This window comes from Rousettus aegyptiacus, unplaced genomic scaffold, assembly GCF_014176215.1.
Source record: "Rousettus aegyptiacus isolate mRouAeg1 unplaced genomic scaffold, mRouAeg1.p scaffold_m13_p_10, whole genome shotgun sequence".
Taxonomy (NCBI): Eukaryota; Metazoa; Chordata; class Mammalia; order Chiroptera; family Pteropodidae; genus Rousettus; species Rousettus aegyptiacus.
The window spans coordinates 39598183-39619855 of record NW_023416285.1 but is presented as its reverse complement, the minus strand read 5'-3'; the positions used below and the strand labels follow the sequence as shown (position 1 = coordinate 39619855).

General features: G+C 37.1%; 1 protein-coding gene across 3 annotated transcripts in view; it reads right to left on the bottom strand.

Annotated features, from left to right (window-relative positions):
- Positions 1 to 2471: 2471 nt before the first annotated feature.
- The window catches only part of GPRIN3 (GPRIN family member 3), a 67810-nt gene continuing 48608 nt past the window's right edge, over positions 2472 to 21673 (bottom strand). For all 3 annotated transcript variants that reach the window (XM_016161080.2, XM_016161078.2, XM_016161081.2), the window contains one exon: positions 2472 to 14099. In XM_016161080.2, coding sequence (XP_016016566.2) covers positions 11634 to 13985 — 2352 coding nt within the window. In that variant the 5' untranslated portion in view covers positions 13986 to 14099 and the 3' untranslated portion in view covers positions 2472 to 11633. The remainder of the gene's footprint in view (positions 14100 to 21673) is intronic.

Below are 21673 nucleotides of genomic sequence, written 5' to 3'. Positions count from 1 at the left end.
AGTCTCTCAAAATTGCAGATGCAGTCTCAATTCAACTGTGAAATGACCAGTCTCATGTAATAATCATTATTCTATCCATAATTGAAAGTTCTCTTTTTATTAGCTCCACAGACTCACATGAAAAAGCGGTCTGTGATTTGGATTCCTGTTTCTTTTTACTTCTTAGAGATTCTATTTCTGCCAGATAATCTGGCTGTAGACCAGAGAAGTTGAGGAACGGGGAGTTTGGAAAGTTCATATTCCTGGGCTTTCTATGGATTCTTTAGAGATGCACCTCACCCCCATACTCTCCCTTCCTCCTTTCCTTCCCTCACATATACACATCACCAAGTATCTCCAACTTTCATATCTCTTAATGCAGGTAAGTACTATCTTCTAATTCTTGGACATAAAGCTCCTAAAAGCCTGGTGAATCTGAAAAGTCTCCTCCAACAGCATTCAGCAATAGAGATTTATGAGTGAATTTGAGCATATTTCATACATTTATGAAGCTTGCTTATATAGTTTGACAAATCTCTGTTGTATTGTTCCTTTTTGTAACTGATTTTGTAGGTGTTCTTCCTATTTTTCTGGATTCTAATATTTTGTCAGTTACGTGACTTCTAATTTGCATATGGAATCTTTTATCATATCTAAGTTTTAAATTTTAGCACAGTTAAGTTACCAATTGTTTCTTCTTTTCCTCCTTTTTTGAATTGGTTGTATTTTATTAGCATTTAACTTTATATTTTAAAAATCATATTTGACATGACAAAGTTAATAGAACATTTTTTCCTTTCTTAAAGATCTGACAACTCTAAATGTTTGAATGTATTATTCTCATGTTTTAAACAAAAGGGAAATATGTTTGAAGTCACAATTTAGGTATTTCATAGTCATATTTAAAACTCTTCTTACTATTTATCTAGATTTATAAAAAGTTTACTAAATAAAAGAAAATGGCAAAATGCCAACCTTTTTACAATAGAGTGATAAAAGTCAAGCAAAGAAGAAAGCAAAACTCAGAGGAGTATGGGAATGAACTAACATTTGTTTTGCTTCTTGTCGAATCCACACAATTTTGCAAAGTATGTATTGTTATCCTCAATTTACAGATGGACACGCTGAGCCTCAGATTAAATGACTTGGCCAAGGAATTTAGTTTTAAAGCTAAAATTTGAACCCAGGATTCTTTGATTCTAAGCCTGAGTATTTATCAGTATATCTCTTTAAACATCGAATTAATATCTCGAGAGCCTACCACTGGAAAAATATTGACCGAAAAACATCATGCATTTATAGATGATACTCGCTAAGGTTGAGACATTCGTGGAAGTGCCCAGCAGAATGTTCGGCACATAGCTGTTATTTTTTGTATTGACTTTGGGCAAACAGAACATAGATAACAAGCAAATACTTTCCAGCCCTTTAAGAAATCTTATTTTGTTTTTAAAGACCTATAATATCTTTGACAGTGACATTCTGTTTCTCTTTTTGCCTTTTTTACATTTGTTATTGTTTTTGAATGGCAGGCCAAGGTTCCTGTATAGTTTGATTGAGAGGTGTCAAGTGGGAATAAAAAAAGATCATCTCCTACCAGAAATCTCTTCGAGCACTTTCAGCTTTCATCTTAACAATTTCAATTTCGACTATGTTAGTGCTGTGTGATATATTTAGAAAAACTGGATGCAGAACATTAATATTTCTAAGGGTCTAAAAATTTTAGAACTCTGTAAATTAGCTCACTGATAGTCATGGGTGGTGTTCATGAGTTTATTAAGTTCATTAGGAACATGTGGTAGACCGAAAGTGATCCTCTGTGGTTTACAAAAGGCAGATCCATCACAAGAAACAAGAGATATTTTGAATTCACAATCAGTCCAGTGAAGCCCGATATGCTAAGAAGGCTGGTCTTGTTTACTACTCAGCATGAAAGATGTGGATGAGTCAAGAATAGCTGGCTAGAAATGACACCTAACAGGAAAAACACCTATTGATGGGACATAAACAGCTACAGGCATAAGACAAACTATCTCAGCCCCCCTGAGGACTCTTGCATGATCTAAAGAAGAGGCTTTATATCTTTGGAAATTACTGAGGTTTAATTTCATCAAGAATGAATGTCCAAGTATACATGGGTTAGATAATGGCAGACCTAGGACACACGTTAGGCTGAAAATAGTGTGGATTTACACACACAGAGTAGTCTAGGGAGAAGAGGACACTTGGAAGTCTTGAAACAATCACTGTTGAAAGTTCATGGAAAATTTGCTAAATCATATTTCGAGATGTGAAGCTCATAAATCTTGTACCTCTCCCACTCTATGGTTCCTTGATGAAGACAGAATGTTAGTTTTATTAATGTTAATAAGGAAGCCAATTAAATGTTAGTTTTATTAATGGTTAAGCTGGATTGGAGGACATGTCTGGGCTTTCTATCTCTTTCTAGAACCTAGATAGTAGGATCTGATGTAAGAGTAGGCAAGGAGGCTAGAACTAATCAGCACACACCTGAATGGCCCTGGGCATGAGGCAGCTAAGCCTAGACATGAAACAATATAAGCCTGAATACAGGTGGTCCACCTGTAGTAGCTGGGCCCTGTACCCCTTCCTGTATTTCCATGAATGCCAAGTTCTCATTAACTCTCACCAAGGAAGAACATAAGTATGTACACACACACACACACACACACACACACACACATGCTTATATATATACACACACACTGCAAAGCCATCAAGAGCAGGGTAAAATCACTCTTTCTGATGATCCTCAGGCATTGTTGAGTCTCTGAAATTCTATTTTAATTAAAAGAAAAAAAGACTTTCATTGTAAATACTTTCAGCTCCACTGAAGATTCCTAGCAGAAGTGTGTCGTAACTTAAAATCAACTGATTTGAAACATCTAGGGCTAAAAGAACAATTTTGACAGTAGTGGCAAAAGAAAACAACAATAACAACAAAGACAGTAAATTTTAATCTATATTATGTTTATTATGGAAAATGAAATGCAAAATGTCATATTTGAAATTTTCTCAAGGGTAAAACTAAGTCATTGGTTGAATTTCATTTATCCATTCAAAAATCAAATCCAAAATGAAGGAAGAAGTGTATGTAATTCCAAAGTTTTGATCTATCCTTATGTAAATGATAACATTTCACCTTTTGTCTAGGAAATAAAATTTAATTCGTAGGTCAATTTCTGGAGGATGAAGACTTTCTTGAATTAAGAATTATATACCTTTGTACAGAGACATTGTGAAAAAACATAACTTTAGATTTCAATATTAATACATTCATTAATGAAGTTTTATTTTGATATTACTGTTTCTTCAGTGATTTAACCTTATGATATACTTTTGGTCTTTCTCAGCTGAATATTTACAAACATAAACGATTCTCACATTGACAGCTACAATTTTTCTGGGTGGCACTTAAATTATTACACATTTCCAGAATAATTACATAAATTTATCTTGTAAGTAACAATAAATATTGACAAACATCAAGATTTCAGGTATGCTGCTCTTATAAACATGTATGTTTCTAGTGGTTAAAAACACAGCCAGCTATAGTTCTAATCATAGTATTTTTTATGGTTGGTTAACCTTTAACATTTATCTAAGATATAAAGATGGCACATTCATTCTCTAAAACATGAATATGTAGTAAATGGTATTATTAACTTTCTACTAAGGTTATATTTGTACTTCGCCACACAGTTTTCTATTAATGGGCAATTCTGGTATTTCCATTCATATCTTCAAACTAATACCCAGCCAACATAATTTTTAGTGTCAAGGAATTGAGGTCAAATCATATTAGGTTTCAGGAACAAAGTCAGACTTTTTGACCTCTAAAGAGTATTTTCTTATAGAGGAAAAGAGAGAAACTCAAACAAGACCAATTTACTATTTGGAATTGTGTTGACAAATGTTGTCCTATGTTAACATTTGTGGTCTAATGACTCTGATCTTGTTATGAAGTCCACATAGTATCACCTGTTAACAATAATAGTAATTTATGTGAGTCTATCTTAAAAAACTCTCTATTGCTAATATCCAATTAGCCTACCAACATTATTTATAATTGAAACACAGTTTTTTACTCTAGACTTCTTTTTGGTGTTGCTAAATATTGTTTTGCCAATCTCAAGAGAAGAATGCCTACAGTCATTTTCCACTTCAAGTGATTATACACTCTTTTGAAATCTAGGGATATATCTCTAAAAAGGTAGGGCCTTTATTGCCTATGCAAATAAACACACTGATAAATGTACAAATGGAGTCTACAAAACATAATTGGTTTTCCTCAGTGTTTATCATTTCCAGATATAAAATTAGGTGCTTGAAGAACAGCATTAAACTTTTGAAGCTGTTCAGGTACAGTCTGTGCCCCAGTAAGACACTAACTAGATTTCATGGCCCAGTGGGGCTGGGCTTTCCTAAGCACCACATCTGCTACCAGGGAGTAATACCATTTAGTAGAAAGCATCTGATCCAATATTAATATATGTAAAACAGAACAGTCATGAAAAAATGCAGTTTTCAATTAGTCATTTTAATTCGTGATTTATTTGAATATACTAGTATGAATAAAAAGCATTTATATGTGCATATATATGTGGGTAAGCTATTTACAGTTATGGTATGTATACATTTTTATGTGTAGAAGATGAAAATACACTTGATTAGCCCTTTTGAGGCTTTTGAACAGCTGTTTCTTCTCCCTGTTTCCCTGTAGCTGCTTTGAGGATTTAGATAATTCATACGAGGTATGTACACAATCACACCCATAGTATGTACATCCTAGTCACACACATAGCAGAGGGAGGATGTGTGAGGAATGTAAATCATCCAGGTGGTCAAAGAACTGACCTTACCTGTGACTAATGGTGTGGTTAATTAGCTCTGGCATATTTAATAACATGCCAATGTACTGATTACTATATTCAGCCTTTATGATAATTATGTATGTTATCTACTCTCAAAGATGAGTAAAACCAACAGCCCTTTCTGACCTTCGAAAATGAAAGGACAAATTCTGTTACTGAATACACATGCACACTTTTGCTAGCTTTATTCACCTTCAGACATGTGCCTACCTGATGACAGAACTTGGCCTTGAAATAGATACAGCATGTTATTTTTTCTACACATAAAAATAGAAAACCAACTACTCACAGACTGTACACACTTACAGAATGAATTGACATACCACGACCAGCTACAGTATTATGCACAACATATTGTTCACATTAGTATAGCAGAAATAAATACTTTTAGAAATGTAGTAATTGTTAGTATATTTCTTTCTTAAGTTTTTGGGCTCTGTTGACCTTTTTCAACCTCAGTAAAGATATCACCAGATGCCCTTAAAACAAGCTCTCCTCTAGGGATTGAGGAGTATGACTATAATACTGCAATCTCCTGATTTACCAACATCATTTTGAGACGTGATGGAAAACATTATGAAAAATGCTTTACTCAAAGATGTGGTTAAAATAAATGCTAAGGAATCTAAACTAAAATCATTAAAAGATATTGATAAACCTGGGTAAGCCCTTTTTACTCATTCAATATAGTTTGCTCTATATGGTCTTTCCATGTTATTGAAAGCAATGATATAAATCAGAAAAAAAGCTGTGTAACTGCTTAAAAGTTTTGCTAAAGAATATTTAATTTAAATTTAAATTTTTTAAATGTAATTTTTAAAGTAACAAAGAGTAATGCTAGCAGCAATGTCAAAAGGCAAGCTATAATTTTCACCCCAGAAATAAGTGGATGACATCCCCACATCTTAAGAAGTCAAGGAAGAAGTTAGCATTTCTCTCCCATTTTATTCTTTTTAACACACATCACTAGAGTATCTCTCACCATAATTCTCACCATGCTGGTTAAGCACCAGTATCTTTTTCCGAAGTATAAAATATGTGACTTTTATCTCTACTGTTTTGCAGCCAATCGATTTTGAGCTTAAACCCAAAAAGATACTTCACGAAGAATTGGTACTTAGAAATGCCCATCTGGAACATCATTTTCTGCAAGACATTATTTGAGGCCCTTTTTCCCTCATGTTTTATTTATTTTACGCTTGGGAACCGATTTTTCATAGCTAAAGCTCGTAGTCCTCCAGGCATAGTTAACTGAATTGCTTTTCTACATGCAAGTATCCAGGAAGAGTATTATCATATGTTTAACTTCTCCATTTCAACAAAGTTTCCAGCTGGAGTTGTCTTGAGTTTTAAGGTAGCAAGACTTTTGGGCTCCTTTTCTGTCATGGCTAGAATTAAAACAGAGCTGCCAACCATATCCCTACTAAAGCCTACTAGTGCTGTACCTCTTTATGGAGCTCAAACACAAGCTTTTCCAGCGAGAAAGCAGAAATGATGCCCCTGCTTATCTCATCCTTTGGGTCACAGTCTTCATAGAGCAGACCATGGCTATCTAATGGCATGCCCATAATAGATGCACTTGCTGGTGTAACTGCCTCTTTTGGGCACATTATTGCTTGGCTTTATTTCATATTGAACAGTCTTTATTCTTGTGATTAGTATCTGAAATATCTGGGACTTAAGAAAAAAGAAAACATCGAACTTGTAAATAACATCTTGTTGCACCATTCTGGCCTCCATAGTCCTTTCACCAAGGCCCGTGGTTATTGAAATGTCCTTTAAAATTATCATCACCTTGATAATCTAAGAGCCAACAGTAAGTTTTCAAGATATTTTTTGTTTCTATCTACACATATATACAGCTGTACTGGATTTACTTAGAGGTTATTTGGTTGTGGCGAGTAGTTTAGCTGGTGAGTGTTCACAGTTAAAAGTAGCTGTAATGACCTCTGGCAGATGTCACAGATGACCTGTGAGACAGAAATTTTCCACCTTTACCCACTTCATTTATGTCCTTGGTCATTACAAATCAAGCTTATTTGATTTCTGTAGCCAAGGAGAATTTTTTCCTAAGAGTAGGATAAAGTTCATGGCATTCTGTTTCAATATTTATAAGACTATTTTTCCTCCGTTTGCAAAAGTGTCTAAGATTTTGTAGACATCCTTAAACTCATGTGTCTGCACAGATTATATTTATAATTACTCAGCCAACTGCAGAATTCATTAAGAAGGACGTAGTTACAAGGATGACCATGAGATTCAGCATATCACCTGTTATTTGCCAAGTGGCAGTAGCTGACCAACAATTAGAGAGATTCATTCAAAAGGGCCACACAACAAGGAACACTGCTAATAGAAAAAAAAAATTCTCAGATATGAAAATAACATAGTAAACACTGACACAGACATAGATAAGACTTCTGATTAACCGTATGGACAAAACAGGGTGGGGACAAGATGGTCAGCTCATTTGTCTAAGATACTGCTGAGTTCACTGTATTATTTTCACAAAGGGAAATTCACAGGCCTCATTTCTCAAACACCATTTAGGACAACGCAGGAGAGTAAACAGCATCATCTCCATGGCAGCATTGTAGACGATTAGTAAATCAGACAGGTAGAGGCCTACGCAAAGCTACAGTGCCTGTTTTTCAGTAAAAACACATATACATATATGCAAACTTTATTCTAATGTATTGTTTTTCTTTATATTGTTTCTTAAAAAGTAGACAAGTGATGTGGTGAATTATATGGTACTAGAAGTGGGCAAATCTTTTAACACTTGTACAATATGTTGGAGGAAGAGAAGATAATTTCTCACATTTAGGCAGTAAAATAGTAACAGAGTGGATACAGCAAAGGCCAAACAATTTACATTAACAGCATACTCACATATATCCTCTGTAAACAAATTATGAAGTCATATCATACTCTACTCTTCACGTGGTATATACAGGTATTCCCAGAATGAAAGGAACTCCCAGAAATAAGAGTAATAATGCTAGAATAAGCTAGAAACAATAAAACCTCAATACTCGGGGATGCAACCAAAGGCCACTTTCCTCTTTGGCTTTCTACTTTAAGATGACAAACTTAATCCTATTAAGGATTTGGTTCCAAAATTCAAGGTCTAGGATATTATGTTACACATGTACATTCAGTCCGATTTATTTCAATTTTTATATTTTACTTATAACATGGAGAACAATGGTATCCAAAATAATGAATATCAGAGAATTCTAAAATTAAAAATTCATAAAAAAAAACAAATGATATTTGACACAGCTGAACTTGTCAAGGTAGGAAATCATACTCATATATTTTATAAATATTTCATTTTGGATGCAGACAAAAAGGTCTGGTTAACTTTGGCTTAACAAAATGTTGAAATTATGCCAGCGATCCAAAACACAGAAAAGTTAATTAGGATCTTACTATATGTTTACGCATTAAAACTAATAATTTGGAAAGATATAATTAGAAAAGCACGAAAGAGAAACCTTACAGCTTAAAAGATGACATTTTTCTTACAGCCATAATAGAAAAATCAATATTTAAATTAAAAATTCTAATAGTCACAGGGTAACTTGGATAGCATTTCAACATTTTAAATGTTTCATTATCCTCTGGAATCTGTGTTCTAACTCATCTCTCTTTTCCTACTAGTTTAAGAAATATTTTATATTTATTTACTTACTAAAACATTTTCTTCATTTATTTTAACAACTAAAATGCATTAAAAAGGATCAAAACGTAACCAGAAGAAATTAAGAACAATTATAATTTCCAACCCGATGTGTGTCACTCAGGTAAAGAATAGCCCGAGTTCAAAGAAGCTGCCATTAAAATTGCTCTGCAACCTGATTTGTTGAATGAACTTAAGGAGTTGGGAATAAAGTACTGAATATTTGTGCTGTGTTGCAGACTGAAGTGAAGGAAAATTTTCAAATCAAGGTTTTATTGTGAGCCTACGTAGGGTATTGTAATGTCCAAAATACTTGTCTTGAACAGACTCCTATCTTATTTATCCACTTGATGATCTATTTCTGTTACTGTTTTTAAAAGCCATTCCTTCACTGAAAAAAATAAAATAAAATAAATAAAAATAAAAGCCATGCTTTCTGTGAGATTCAATAAGCAACAAAACAAGAAAGCTTTTGTAATATTTTATGACAATCTCTAAAGTATGTTAGAAGATAAAAAATAAAAAAATTAAAGATTAAGAAGAAAAGTTCCAGCACCAAAAAAAACCCCCCCAAAACCAGTTAAAGTTACTACCTAAAACATTAAATTTTAATATGAGGCACAAAAACACCAAGTTTAGCTTTAATTTAGTTACATTTTATTAATTTCTTTGTTTAATGTAGGACAAGTGCCTATAACTCTTTCAGGCCTCTGCTTCATTTAACTATTTATAAATCATGTGGTTACTCCAAACTCATGAAAATAAATATTATTACCAGATGCTGAATTCTTCCTTTTCTCCTATTTTAATGCAGGAACAGCCTGTTCTAGCCAGTTCACAGCAGAGGATTACTTGGGGCCCACTCAGCTGGAGTGGGTACTGTTGACAGCTGCCACTGTGTACACAGAGTATTCTCTGTGTATACACAGCACGTATGCCAACGTGTGAGGGAGACAGCCAGTGAGGGAGAGACAGAAGTGAGATGACATCCTCGAAAAGGCGTCTCTGACAGAAGTGACATGAACATTGCTACAAACAAATATTTAAGGCCAAAAGAGAGAATGTTAGACTTAATCTCTAATTGTTAATAGTCATTTGATTGCTAATTCGATGGTAATTTCTACTTTGGATAGCATTCTTAATAGAAGCAAATGGGTAAGAAACTGAAAAACGTGTCATTAAAAAATTCATTGTAAGTTCGAAGTACAACCACTACAAGTACCATTCACAGTCTCTGAAAATGCTGTGACTGTGGTCTACTTATGCAGACTTCATATACAATCCAATTATTTTGAAAGAAATCAATGGCTATTACTAATTTGAGTTATATCCAGCGTAGTTTGTGGTGTTAAAGTTCAGGTATGAGTTTTCCCCATATGTTCAGAATTTGCCAAAGAATTAAAATTGAAAAAAAAAAAAAAAAAAAAAAGCAGCACCAGCAGCAGCCAAAACAGAGATTTTGAGTTCACGTAAAATTGGCATTTATGAGTCTCCTGAGAGAGAACACATAGCCATCTGTCTTATCTAGAGGACTGAGTTCAGAGTCGGCAACCGGTGCCTCTCCAACATCTGACAATCTGATTTTTTAAATGCAAGGTGGAGACCAGTGATCTCCCTACAACGAATCCAGGAGGGGAGGCCTTTCCAGGGCCCTAGCTCATTCTTCTATTTGACACTACCCCAACTCTCAAGCCGCTGCTGGTCATCCCAGCCTAGCGCTCTGCAAGACACTCATGGGTCCCCTGCACAGGGTCTTCTGGAGACAGGTAAGAGCTGAGCTCAAACAGGTACCTATGTTCTCAAGTACTATAGCCCACCCAGAGCTCACACCGTTTTTTAGGGGAGGCCTCTTCTTTTATAGAATTTGAAAGATGAGATATAATGTTATTTCTTTTAAAATCAGTAAATTTGCAGAGTTTACCTTTTTGCTACAGATTAGAAACTTAAGCAATTACATGATACTAGTCTACACACAAAAACCGTGAAGAAGCTTGTGTTCTATTTGGTGTTGACTACATTTTCTATCAGGAGCTACTGACCAAATCAAAAGAAAAACACAAACTGTATCCTGTTTACAGGAGTCTAAATTAAACATATTGTTTTTATTACTCAGGAAGCTTTCATTTTTCCACATAGAAAGAAGAGTGTTTGTTAATTGGCTATTTATAATTTTTTACCTGAACCTTAATGTTCTCAGTACAATGTTTTTGGAGAATATCTGTACAATGTAAATTTTAGTCTTATAGATAATATGATGATTCTTTTCAAGAATTCAGGAGCATGTACTTCCTCTATGATGAGGAAATATGAATTTAATCTTGTCAGAATCACAGAGATGCACCTTGCTTTCAGTGCAGGAAAGTCTGTATATAAAATTCACGTTTTATGTGGGCAGTATTAATATTCAAAAGCGTAGCTAATTTTCCTAATATAACTTTCCTACATTCATTAAGAGGTATCAGAAGGTTTATAAAATGGTTATCTGTAGATGTTTACAAATATTAATTCACATTTGGTATTTTATTTATGCATTTAAATGCTTTTACTTAATATCATCTGACCTAGGAATGAGTCAATTTTTTTTTCAAATTTTTACATTACAGTTCTTCTCAGCCACTTACAATTTGTGTGGTAACAGCAATCTTATTGTAATAGGACTAGAAAGTATAACAGTGCTTTTGCTAATAGTGTTTTTAGTATTTTCAGTATAAAGCAGGGAGTTTAATGGAAATACCATAGTATGATAAATTGAGAGTAACACAAAATGACATGTGTCTTAATGCAAATTCTAAAAGCAACATCATATTAAAAACCCCAGTGAATATTATTTCCTCTTAATTAAGGTTGTAAACTTTCAGCAAAGCTTCCGTTTCTCTCATTCTTTCAAATTGAAACTATTTTAATTTATGGAGCCCCGATCAAAGGACCCGATATTTCTTAATAGCAATATCCTACAGTTGATCCTCACTTTCTCTTCCTGGTCTCTCAGAAAAAAAAACAACCACAATGTTTGACAGGGACTGACACTTAAGGAGACCCTAAAAGTATACGAGGTCTCCGATATACGTTTCCTTTCAATCTAACACAGAGGAAGGGGCAGGACGAACACAGCAGTTGGGGCGTCGCAAGTTCTGCAGCATGGACTGGAAAACACTGTGCTGCCTTCCTTTGAGCTTTTTATTTGAAGAAGTATCTGAGGAAATGGATCTCCGGGTCTGGCTGCTTTGCGCTTTGATTAATTTCTCGTGTTCCCGGATTTGTCTCTGTAAGTGGTTCTGGATTGCGACGCCCAGGGATTCCGGGTCCAGGGAAGCGCCATACACTTCCCATGTCATGCCCTGCTCATCCCACACGACGTCCCTGACACGCTTGGACTGTTTCAACTGCAGCTTGGAGTCGGCGCTGAGCTGCTTTTTCTTCTCTCCTGGAGTGAGCCCCACCTGGGCGGCAGCCGCTGTCACGTTTAACTTTTGCTCCTTGAGGAACTCGCTCACGCGGCTGGCCCGGCGCGGGCTGGCTTTGACAGACCGAGAAGGGGTCCTCTTGCCCGAACCAGGACTAGAGTCACCCATGGAATCAGACGGCAGGCTCAGGCTGGTGGCTGTCTTGGTCTGTCTATTTTCTTCCACAGTGCCCTCCTGGTTATTTCTAATCGGGGAGGGTATGGGACTGGCAGCTGATCCCGTGCCTCCACTTTCTTGAGATTTAGGATTGAGCAGTAGGGTTTTGGCCTCTGCTCCTGCCCTGGCATCCAGGATATCAGTGCCCTTAGGCTCCTGTTCTTTTACTATCTGAGAAGATGCAGCCTGCTCCCCTCTCACGTCACCTTTATTAGTGGGATCCAAGCCCCCAGATTGGTCAGCTTTGCTGGCAGGGCCACAAGAGTTGGAGAGTTGGCAATCTGGCTCTGTTTTGTGGCCATTCGTGGTTTTCACTGCAAGCTCAGATGGTTTGGTTTTAAATTTCCCCGATCCATGATTTGTTTCATCCTGACTTCCTACACTGACAGAAACCTGGTCAGCGGGGCTAGCTTTCAGGGAGCTAGAATTAGTACCCGAAAGCTGTTTAGAGGTAGGCTCCACTTTTACTGGAGTCATTCTTGCCAACCTCGCATCTTCTTTACATGTATCCTGAGCATTACTGGATGCCACACTGATTGATGAGGTTTTGAGGACCTCACCTGGTAGGCTTACCAATTTACTATCCCCTCGGAAAGCGGCAGAAGCAGCTGCAACTGTCTGGATGTGCACTTCTGGCATGATACTAGGGCACTGCCCCAGCTCCTGGGGGGCTAGGGTGCTGTCTGACAGCTCCAGTGTGTGGCTCCTACTGCCATGGCAAATGACGCGCAGCTGCTCATGTTGTTCGAAGTGCTCCGGAGTAGGGGAGGTTTCCTTTAAGAATGCAGTGAGGATGCTGGGGCTGGTAGAGACTGATCTGCTCTCAACACTTGCCACTGCCTGCACCTCAGCATCTTGCCGAGCCCTGTTGGGAACTTCCTTGATCTCATTTTCAGCTTGGTTGGTCATTGTACTTGCTTCTTTGAACCTTGACACCTGATGCTGTGTTGGTAGCAGCACTTTTTCTGCATCTGGAGGAAACGTTGAAACTTTGCTAATGAGGGATGCTTGAGGTGTTACAGAAGTCACCGCCTGGGTGTCTGAGGTGGGCGCAGAGGGCTGTTTATTCCCTAAGCATCTGTCTTCTCTTGCTGGAGATTTACAGGACCTCATCTGTGAGTCACAAACGGCTCCCTGCCTTTCCCCTTTAGGTCCGCCTACAGGAGAGGAGGCATGACTGAACACCCTGGCTGCTGCATTTGCAGTTTGCACCATTCCCTGGATTGTTTCTTGAGAAGAAAAATCACAGGGCACTTGATCTTTGCTGTTGTTACAAGTGCTTCCCACTGGACAACTTGACTTCTCAGGTTGCTCTCCATCTGAGGTTCTCTGTGATTTCATCAGGGGATCTTTAGATCCTGACAAGCGACTGGCATTAGGCTGTTCACCTGAGATGGCCTGGTGGGTCTGCTGACTGGCGGGCATTGTAAATGTTGTGTGTATAAGATCCTTTCCTGCTGTCGAACAGGGGGCTGGTGCTACAGGCTTGCTGCTTCCTCGCAGCTTGGTATTGGCAGGAGAGTTGAGTGTGGGAGAAGCTATCTCCACCTCATTGAAGACGCCAGGAGAAGACATGTCTGGCTGGATGGTCTCATGCTCACAGGCCTGCATCAGGGCTTCGGCAGCTGCCCTGGGCCTGAGGTCTGGTTCGGCAGGTGCACCAGAAAGGCCATTGGTGTTCTTACACAGGGCGGCTGGTGCAGCCTGAGGAGAGGCAGCCCGCACCTCTCTCAGATCCTCTTCTTTTCCAGAAGCTGTGATCAGGGACGTTTTAGCCGATCTCAGAGGGTCAGGTACAGTCCCCATGGAATTTCTCTTTAGGAAAACCTCAGAATTCTCCCCTGAGCAGTGGTCCCACTGGGAAGCCGTCGTAGCTCAGAGTGAAGACACAGTTATGGATGATTCCGCTGAAAGTCCAATCTGCAAATTAAGGAAACAGTACCATTAATACAGTACAGCATTCAAAGACTGAAAATACAACAAAATGTCACTTGTATAAGACCTCATAAGCACAATAAACCTTTGCTTCCCATATCTGTTCATATAAAAATACATAGACCTTGGAAAGACTTTAGAAAAAATATTTTAATTATATGAGTATCATTTTGATACATTAGTTTCTTTTTGCATCTCACTGTTGTCTAGCAAATAGGTTTTTAATGCATTTACTTAAGCATTTTATAATTACTTGTAATCTGATACACCAGATATCAGAAAATTCTGTAAAGCTACTGTAATCAAGTCATTAAGTATTGAAAACTGGTCTAAACAGATATGTGAAAAAGAATATCTAGAAACAGATCCACAATTTAATGAGGATTTAATAAGTGACAACAGAGGTATTTCAATTTAGTGGCAAAAGGATGGATTACTTAATAATGTAGAGGCTGGCAAATGGTTATTCATCTGGAAGAAAACTAGATCTTTATTTTACACTAAATCTAAAAATAAATCCTAGATGAATTTCGATGGATTAGATGTTAAAATATTAAACAAACAAAATCCTATAAGAGAATCTAGGAACCATAAATATAATCTATGAAGGGAGGGTAGGCGTGCTTTGGCAAGGCAGAAAATACAGAAACAATAAGAAAAATATAAACTGAAGTATCTAAATAAAATTCAAAACTTTTGCATGGCAAAAGATACCATAAAGAAATATAATAGGTTTGGAAAAAAAATGTTTGTAACGCTAGAGGAAAGACAAAAAATGTCTACAGTATAGCAGAAGCTCTTAAAAATTTACTAGGAGACAAAAAAGTTCATTGGAAAAATAGTAAAGAATATAAAAGTACAGTGGTCCCACTGGGAAGCAGAGCTAGGAGAAGCCAACAGCCAAAAACCTTATGAAAAGATGATCGAATTCATCTGTAGTCAAAGAAATGCAAATAAAGTAACAATTAGATTTTACTTTACACTGATTACACTTGTAAAAACTTTAAAATAAAGTTACAACACCATAGCCTGGGGAAACCTAGCTAAAGAAAGCATTTTTATTAATTGTAGGTGTAAATATGTATAGTTACAGCCTTTTTAGGGAAGCAGTTTAGTTTTTAAAGCTATTATACTCATGCCCTTGACCCCGTTATCCCAACCCTATCAACAGAAACAAAATACCAGCATATATAGATATAGGTACAAGTATGTTTATTAAGTACTGTTTCTAGAGGCAAAAAACCGAAACAAACTGATCTCCACAAATAGAGGAAATGGTAGAACAAAAAATTACAACACATCTCAAAAGCATTATATGACCATTAAAAGAAACTCTTCACTTGGGAGAAATTTCCCCAAAGTACGGTCAAATGAGAAAAGCAAGGTACAGGAAAGGGTATATATGTTTTCATTTTTGTAAAACAATGACCTAAAACATTACGTATGGATGTGCTGTGTGTGTACAGATATGTTTGTATATGATTATACAAATTCTAAGAATATTTGGATGACATGTTAGGTGTTAAATGGAGCATGATGAGCTGGACACAAGGAAAGAGATGGTGGTAACCAAAGGTGGGAAAGTACTGAATGTTAAAAAGTACATCTAAAAATTCATTTGTGTGTGTTTATGTACAAACAGTTTTTAGAAAGAACAACCAGATAATACATGATATGAGTAAAGCAATGGTTCAGAAATTAGCGGATAACTGTGTTTTAGTATTACCTCTATTACTCATAGACTCCGTGACCGTATGCTAATTGCTTGGCAATTAACTCATTGGCAAAAAGAATTATATGATTTCAAATGACCCTTTAAGGATCTCACTTCTTTTGCATGTGATAGATAAAAAATAAAATAGCACAATCTTAACTCAGGCTATAAAGGGTCAAAATAAGACGAGAGCAAATCTGGTTCGGACCAGATTTTGAAAACATATAATTTTATCTTTTGGTTCAATATTTGGAGGGTCTACTATGATATGAAATCTAACAATACAACTTCTTCCCCAAACCAGCTCTTCCTTCTAACTTCATAATTCATATTAATGGGTTGACTATTTTCCTATCCTTGGTTTCGACTACTTTTTGCTCATTCAGACCACTTCCCTGGTTTATATTCCGTTTCTTTCTTACTGGAGTTTTCCATTGCCTTCATATGCCCCAAATCCATTTTTCCCTCTCCCTCTCTTTTACATGTGTCTTGATTATACTTTTCCTCCCACTCTCTGCCCTTCTTATCCTGAAAAAGCCTACCCATTCTTTGAGGCCTCGTTTAAACCCTATTTCCTTTCTGAAGGCCTCTAAAACCTTCAAGTCACAAAGTTTGTCTCTCCTTTAAAAATCTTACAGTTATGATCATCTGCGTTCTTTGTATTGTGCTTTTAATGCACTGTTTTTGTACCTTTGTTACTTGCATCATTTCTCCAGAAATACTTGAAGTCCCAGAAAGGAAGGAGACAAGCTTACTGATTCTTTTCTGTTCACTCCACAGGACACAGTGCAGGATCTTGTGCGTAAAAAGGTATTAATTCATCCCATTTCCCTCCAAAGTGGCCACTATTAATGCCCTACCAAACTTCGAAATAATAGGAAATTTAAACCTATGGTAGGAAATATAAATGAAAAAAAATAAAAAAGAGCACTGTTTTTGTAAGTAAGAAAATGATTGTATCTTATTTATTAAGCTTATGTATCTGTAATCCAGGTTTAGACAATGAAAAATGAGTACACTGGACACCAGTTACAAAAAGCTGGAAGGTCTCATAAAGCCAGGAATTCAGAATGTCTCTTGTCATATGCCTAGAACTGAGACACTTAGCCAAGAGGATTATAAATTGTAAATAGTTCAAAGTTTAGCAACTGAAAATTTGAAGACTTAGAAAAAGATAAGGGATTTCATAAAATTCTCTGAAGTTACTTTACTTCCATCCCCCACAGATAATTGATCATACTTATTTGAAAGGGTGTTTTCCTTTACTTGATTTGTTAATAGTAGTTAAATTATCCATCAGTTGAACACTCAAGAAAAAAAGCCCAGATTGCTTGGCTAACATCTGTCATTAGACATCTCTTAATCTATGAGTAGATAGGAAGTCAATACTATTCTCAAACATTTATGCTAATATAATTGTTATAGCACCCCAGGAAAGACTGCCTAAGTTCTGAGACAACTTTCCTCCTACAACCCCTATACCCTACTCCTGCCCAGTGCATTTCCCCCTCCCCTCACCAACCAAATAGCAGAAATCTTTAGTCTCCAACAGGTTAGACACAGAGGACATTTAAAAAGTGTAATTACTCAGTGGTTTAGAGTGTGAAGAATATATCTTCAAAATCAACCAGGGTCAAAAAAAAAAAAAAAATCAACCGAAGGGCATCGTCATAAAATTTAACCTCTAAAATTGAAGTTGCAAACAGATGGCCTCACAGACTTAAAGAACTGCTCCTGCAGGAGTGTGTGTGTGTGTGTGTGTGTGTGTGTGTGTGTGTGTGTGTCTGTGTGTCTGTGTCCTACCCTTCCTTTCCCTCCCTTTCTCTCCCCTCTTTCCCCTTTGCATTTCCTTTCTTTGTCTTTTGAATTGAAGAGGTCTTTCATAAGAATCCAGATTTTTCTCTTGCTTCTCTCTAAAAACTTGGATGGTATGCATTTCCAGAAAGCAACACTAGATGGCACAGATAGGGGCTGTTCTCCTTGATGGCATGGACTCTCCTGGTGGCCCATTCCCCATGGGCCCTGCTTTACTCCTTTACATTACTTACCCGGCCTCTTGTGGGCAGCTGAGTTTGACAGCTTTGCTCTAAAAGAACGAACAGAGTAGACTTGCAAGCCTAATTTTAGTCCTCCGAGGGCCATTTGGAATTGCATTGAAGAGCATGGAACCTGGGGCCAGAATCCCTGAATTAGAATGTCAATTCCGCTCCCTAGTTCTACCTCTATATACTTGGGCAAATAATCTCTCAGAGCCCCAATTTAATCTAAAGCTTCAGGATAATAATAATAGCACTGCCTCACTGGGATGTTGTGAGGAACAGATTTAACATTTAGAACAAACAGCATCTTGGCATGTATTATATTAAGTACTTTTTAAGTGTTAGCCTCTTTGAAAACCTCAACACATAAGCTTTGATCTGTGTTAAGGAAAAAATTATTCTGATACTTGTTAAAATGGTAAGACAGCCTTTAGTCAGGACTATTATGATAGGTATCAAGACTGTTGCAGGAGGTGAATATGTTTAGTATTTCATTTTATGATGGACTATATTTTACTTAACTAATCTTCCAATTTGGCATGTAGGTTATTGTTAAATTTTCATTACTTTATATTCTCACAATTCAATTGTTGTACTAAGAAATATTTATTTTTCTTGGATGAGACATTTATCAGATATTTAAATTATTTTGAAGAGTATATCAAAGAGATATATGCACTCTCAGATTCATTGCAGCATTATTTACAATAGCCAAGATACAGGGACATTATCTTGCCATCAATGGATGAATGAATGAACAAAATGTGGTATTTCTGTATAATGGAATATTATCCCATCATGAAAAAGGAGACCCTGCCATTTGCGATGGCATTGATGGACCCCGAGGGCATTATGCTAAGTGATATAAGTCAGATAGACAAAGAAATACTGTATAATATCACTTATATGTGGAATCTAAAGAAAGTTCAACTAGTAAAAACAGAAAGTAAAAATGATAGTTACCAGGGGATGAGGGTAGGAAGAAGAGGACAAATGCTATTTAAGGGTACCAACTTGCACCTAGTAAATAAATCCTAGAAATCTAATGTACAGTATAGTAAATATAGATAATATTGCATTATAATCATCAAATATGCTATGAGGCTTGAACTTCATTCCAACCACTAAAAAGAAATGATAAGTATGTGACATTATACAGGTGCTAATTATCTCTGCAATGGAAATAATATTATAATATGTAAATGTATCAAATTAACGTTACATGCCTTAAACTTACTCAATGTTACATGTCAAATATATTTTCTAAAAGGGTTGAAAAAAAACAACTTTCACAGGAGGGGAAAAGGATCAGATTCAACTCCAAATACAACAAGAACAAGTGAGGATTTATAACCAAGAAGTGTGTTCAGGGGGTGGGGTGTAGGGGGTCAGTGGATGGAAAATTACTAAGAGGAAATATCGAGGGTTGGGGAATTCTTGCTAAACCACTGAACAGGATTCTTGCATAAAGTAGGCCAGGTGATCGGCTATCACCTGGGGGATGGTGGAGGGTGAAGAATTTGATTGGATACTGAGGATGATCAGATATGAAGGGTGGGAGGATTCTCTCTAAACTGGCTTAGCAGGATTCTTGCTGAAACTGGACAGACATGGGAGCCTAAGACTGTGGCCTAGTGCAGAAGAGGGCTCAGAGGAGCCTGACGAAAGTTTGGCCAAAGAGGGAGTCTGTCACCTGCACTGGCGAATACGGATTTCCTTATAAGACTCTGAAGCATCATGAATTCTTTCTGAATTGGTCACAAAACACACAGAAGCTAATGGTATCTTAAAGACTAAATGAGTTTGTCTTGTTTGATGGGAACTGGACTCTTGCTAGCAGGTCCCTTTGGCACATCTGCCCTTAGAATCATGAGCAAAGATTTAAAATCTTGTTCTGGAAATGCAGTGAGTCTGCAAGGTAAACAACATCCACCTTTTACAGGGAAGAAAACTGAGGCCCAAAGGTTAAGTAACGTACTCAGGGCTGAATACTCATAATTCCCATTGAACTGAATTCTAATGAATGCTAAGTCCTGGCCCCTTCTGTGCTTCTTTCGTGTTATCTGTAACTCTGGAAAAAATTGGAAAGAAAGAAAAAAATTTTTAAATATACATCAACATATCTCTGGAGGAGAGGGAGCCTTCTTTTTGTTAGGAATTTGCAACCCAGGTGAAGCCCGGATGGCACTAACATTCACTACAATTTCATTCATAACCGGTCACTTTATGGAAAGCCCAGCTCTTTGAAAGCTGATACCGCCACTGCTCATTCTGAAAATTCTGGGTTCCACTACTATGCCACGCTGCCTATTTTCATAACAGACACCCACGCTTAATAAAACAGGCAGCAGGGAATCTCATCCCTTTGTGACTTGCTCCAAAGCTGCTCTGGTGGGAAGAACATTAGACAGAGTATATGGAGAGAGGCCTGGCAGTCTGGACCAGCAGGATGCTGATATACTGCAGGTCACCGCAGTAACCCTGTGGGCAGCAATTACCTCTGCCCACTTCAAAACTGACACTTTGCTAGAACAAGGGCTCCAGGATGTCACCGCATCTCTTTAGTGACATTTTGCAAGTGTTACAAGGACCTCGGTGAGTAAACTGTCTCCAGCTGTCTGATAGCAGCTTTTAGCCTTCAGATGGATGGCATAAGAATCCTTAGAGAACAGTGAGGCAAGAGGCATGAGACTATTAGTCCTCAAGAAAGGATAAAGGAAAAAAATGTCTCCTATCCTATTCCATCCTATTTGTTCCTTTTAATCAGGACCTTTGCCTAGATCATTCGCATCCTGAACCCAGCAGATTCTGCCAGTGCACAGTTTTAAGGAGAGGTAATTCAATCCCAGGAAACACTCAAAGGCTAGGAAAAGCAGTTCCTTCTTCTTTCTTAAAAAAAAAAAAAAAAATCATACCTCACGCTAATAGTGGCTTCAAATGCACTTTTCAAAGATATTAGCTGAAAAACTGGTTCTTCCCTTTGAACTGTGTCTAAAGCAACTCAGAATAGCGGAAGAGAAAAGAAGGCTGCTTTGCTTAGTGCCACTAAGTTCATGTGGACTTTCAATTGTAATGGTTACTTTAATAAAGGCTCAAGAGAAATGAGCTGCATCCCTTCTCCCTATCTGGTTCTTCTTTTGGTCAACACTATTCTAGAAAAATGAATGCGTGCCTTGTTATCACATCAATTCCATGGTAAGCAGGACTAGACAAAAACAACAAGTAGAAAATGGCTTTAAGAAGCATGAAGACCTCAAATATATCCTTCCTTTTTTTGCCAGAAAAAAATTTAAACAGATGCTTTCTAAATTCATAACAGATTGGGATCATACAGTACACCAATCACTTATTTATTGCTTTCTATATTCTGGACGCTGTTCTCTATGTGAACTTATTTAATTTTCATATTAACTCTATGAGGATGTACCTATGAGTTCCACTTTGCAGGTCTGGGAACTGAGGCAAGGTCATGCAGCAGTAAGTGGTAGAGACTAGATGTAAATCTAGAACGCCTGGCTCTAGAGTCCATGCCGCTAATCAATTTTACACAGGGGAGAGATGGAGCACTTTTTGTGGAGGCAAGTTCAATGACCTGGGCAAGAAGCATCATCAGACAAGTAGGGAAACAACAGAAAACTCAAAAAACATAGACTTGAAACTATTTTACTAATTTGAGCTAATAGAGGTAACCTAGGCAGAAGTTTCCGCTCTTCAAAATGATTAACCCAGTTTGGACATTGGAAAGGCCACACGCTTTTCTGAGAAGCTGATGAGGACTCTGAACCTTCTCTCTAGAAACACACACG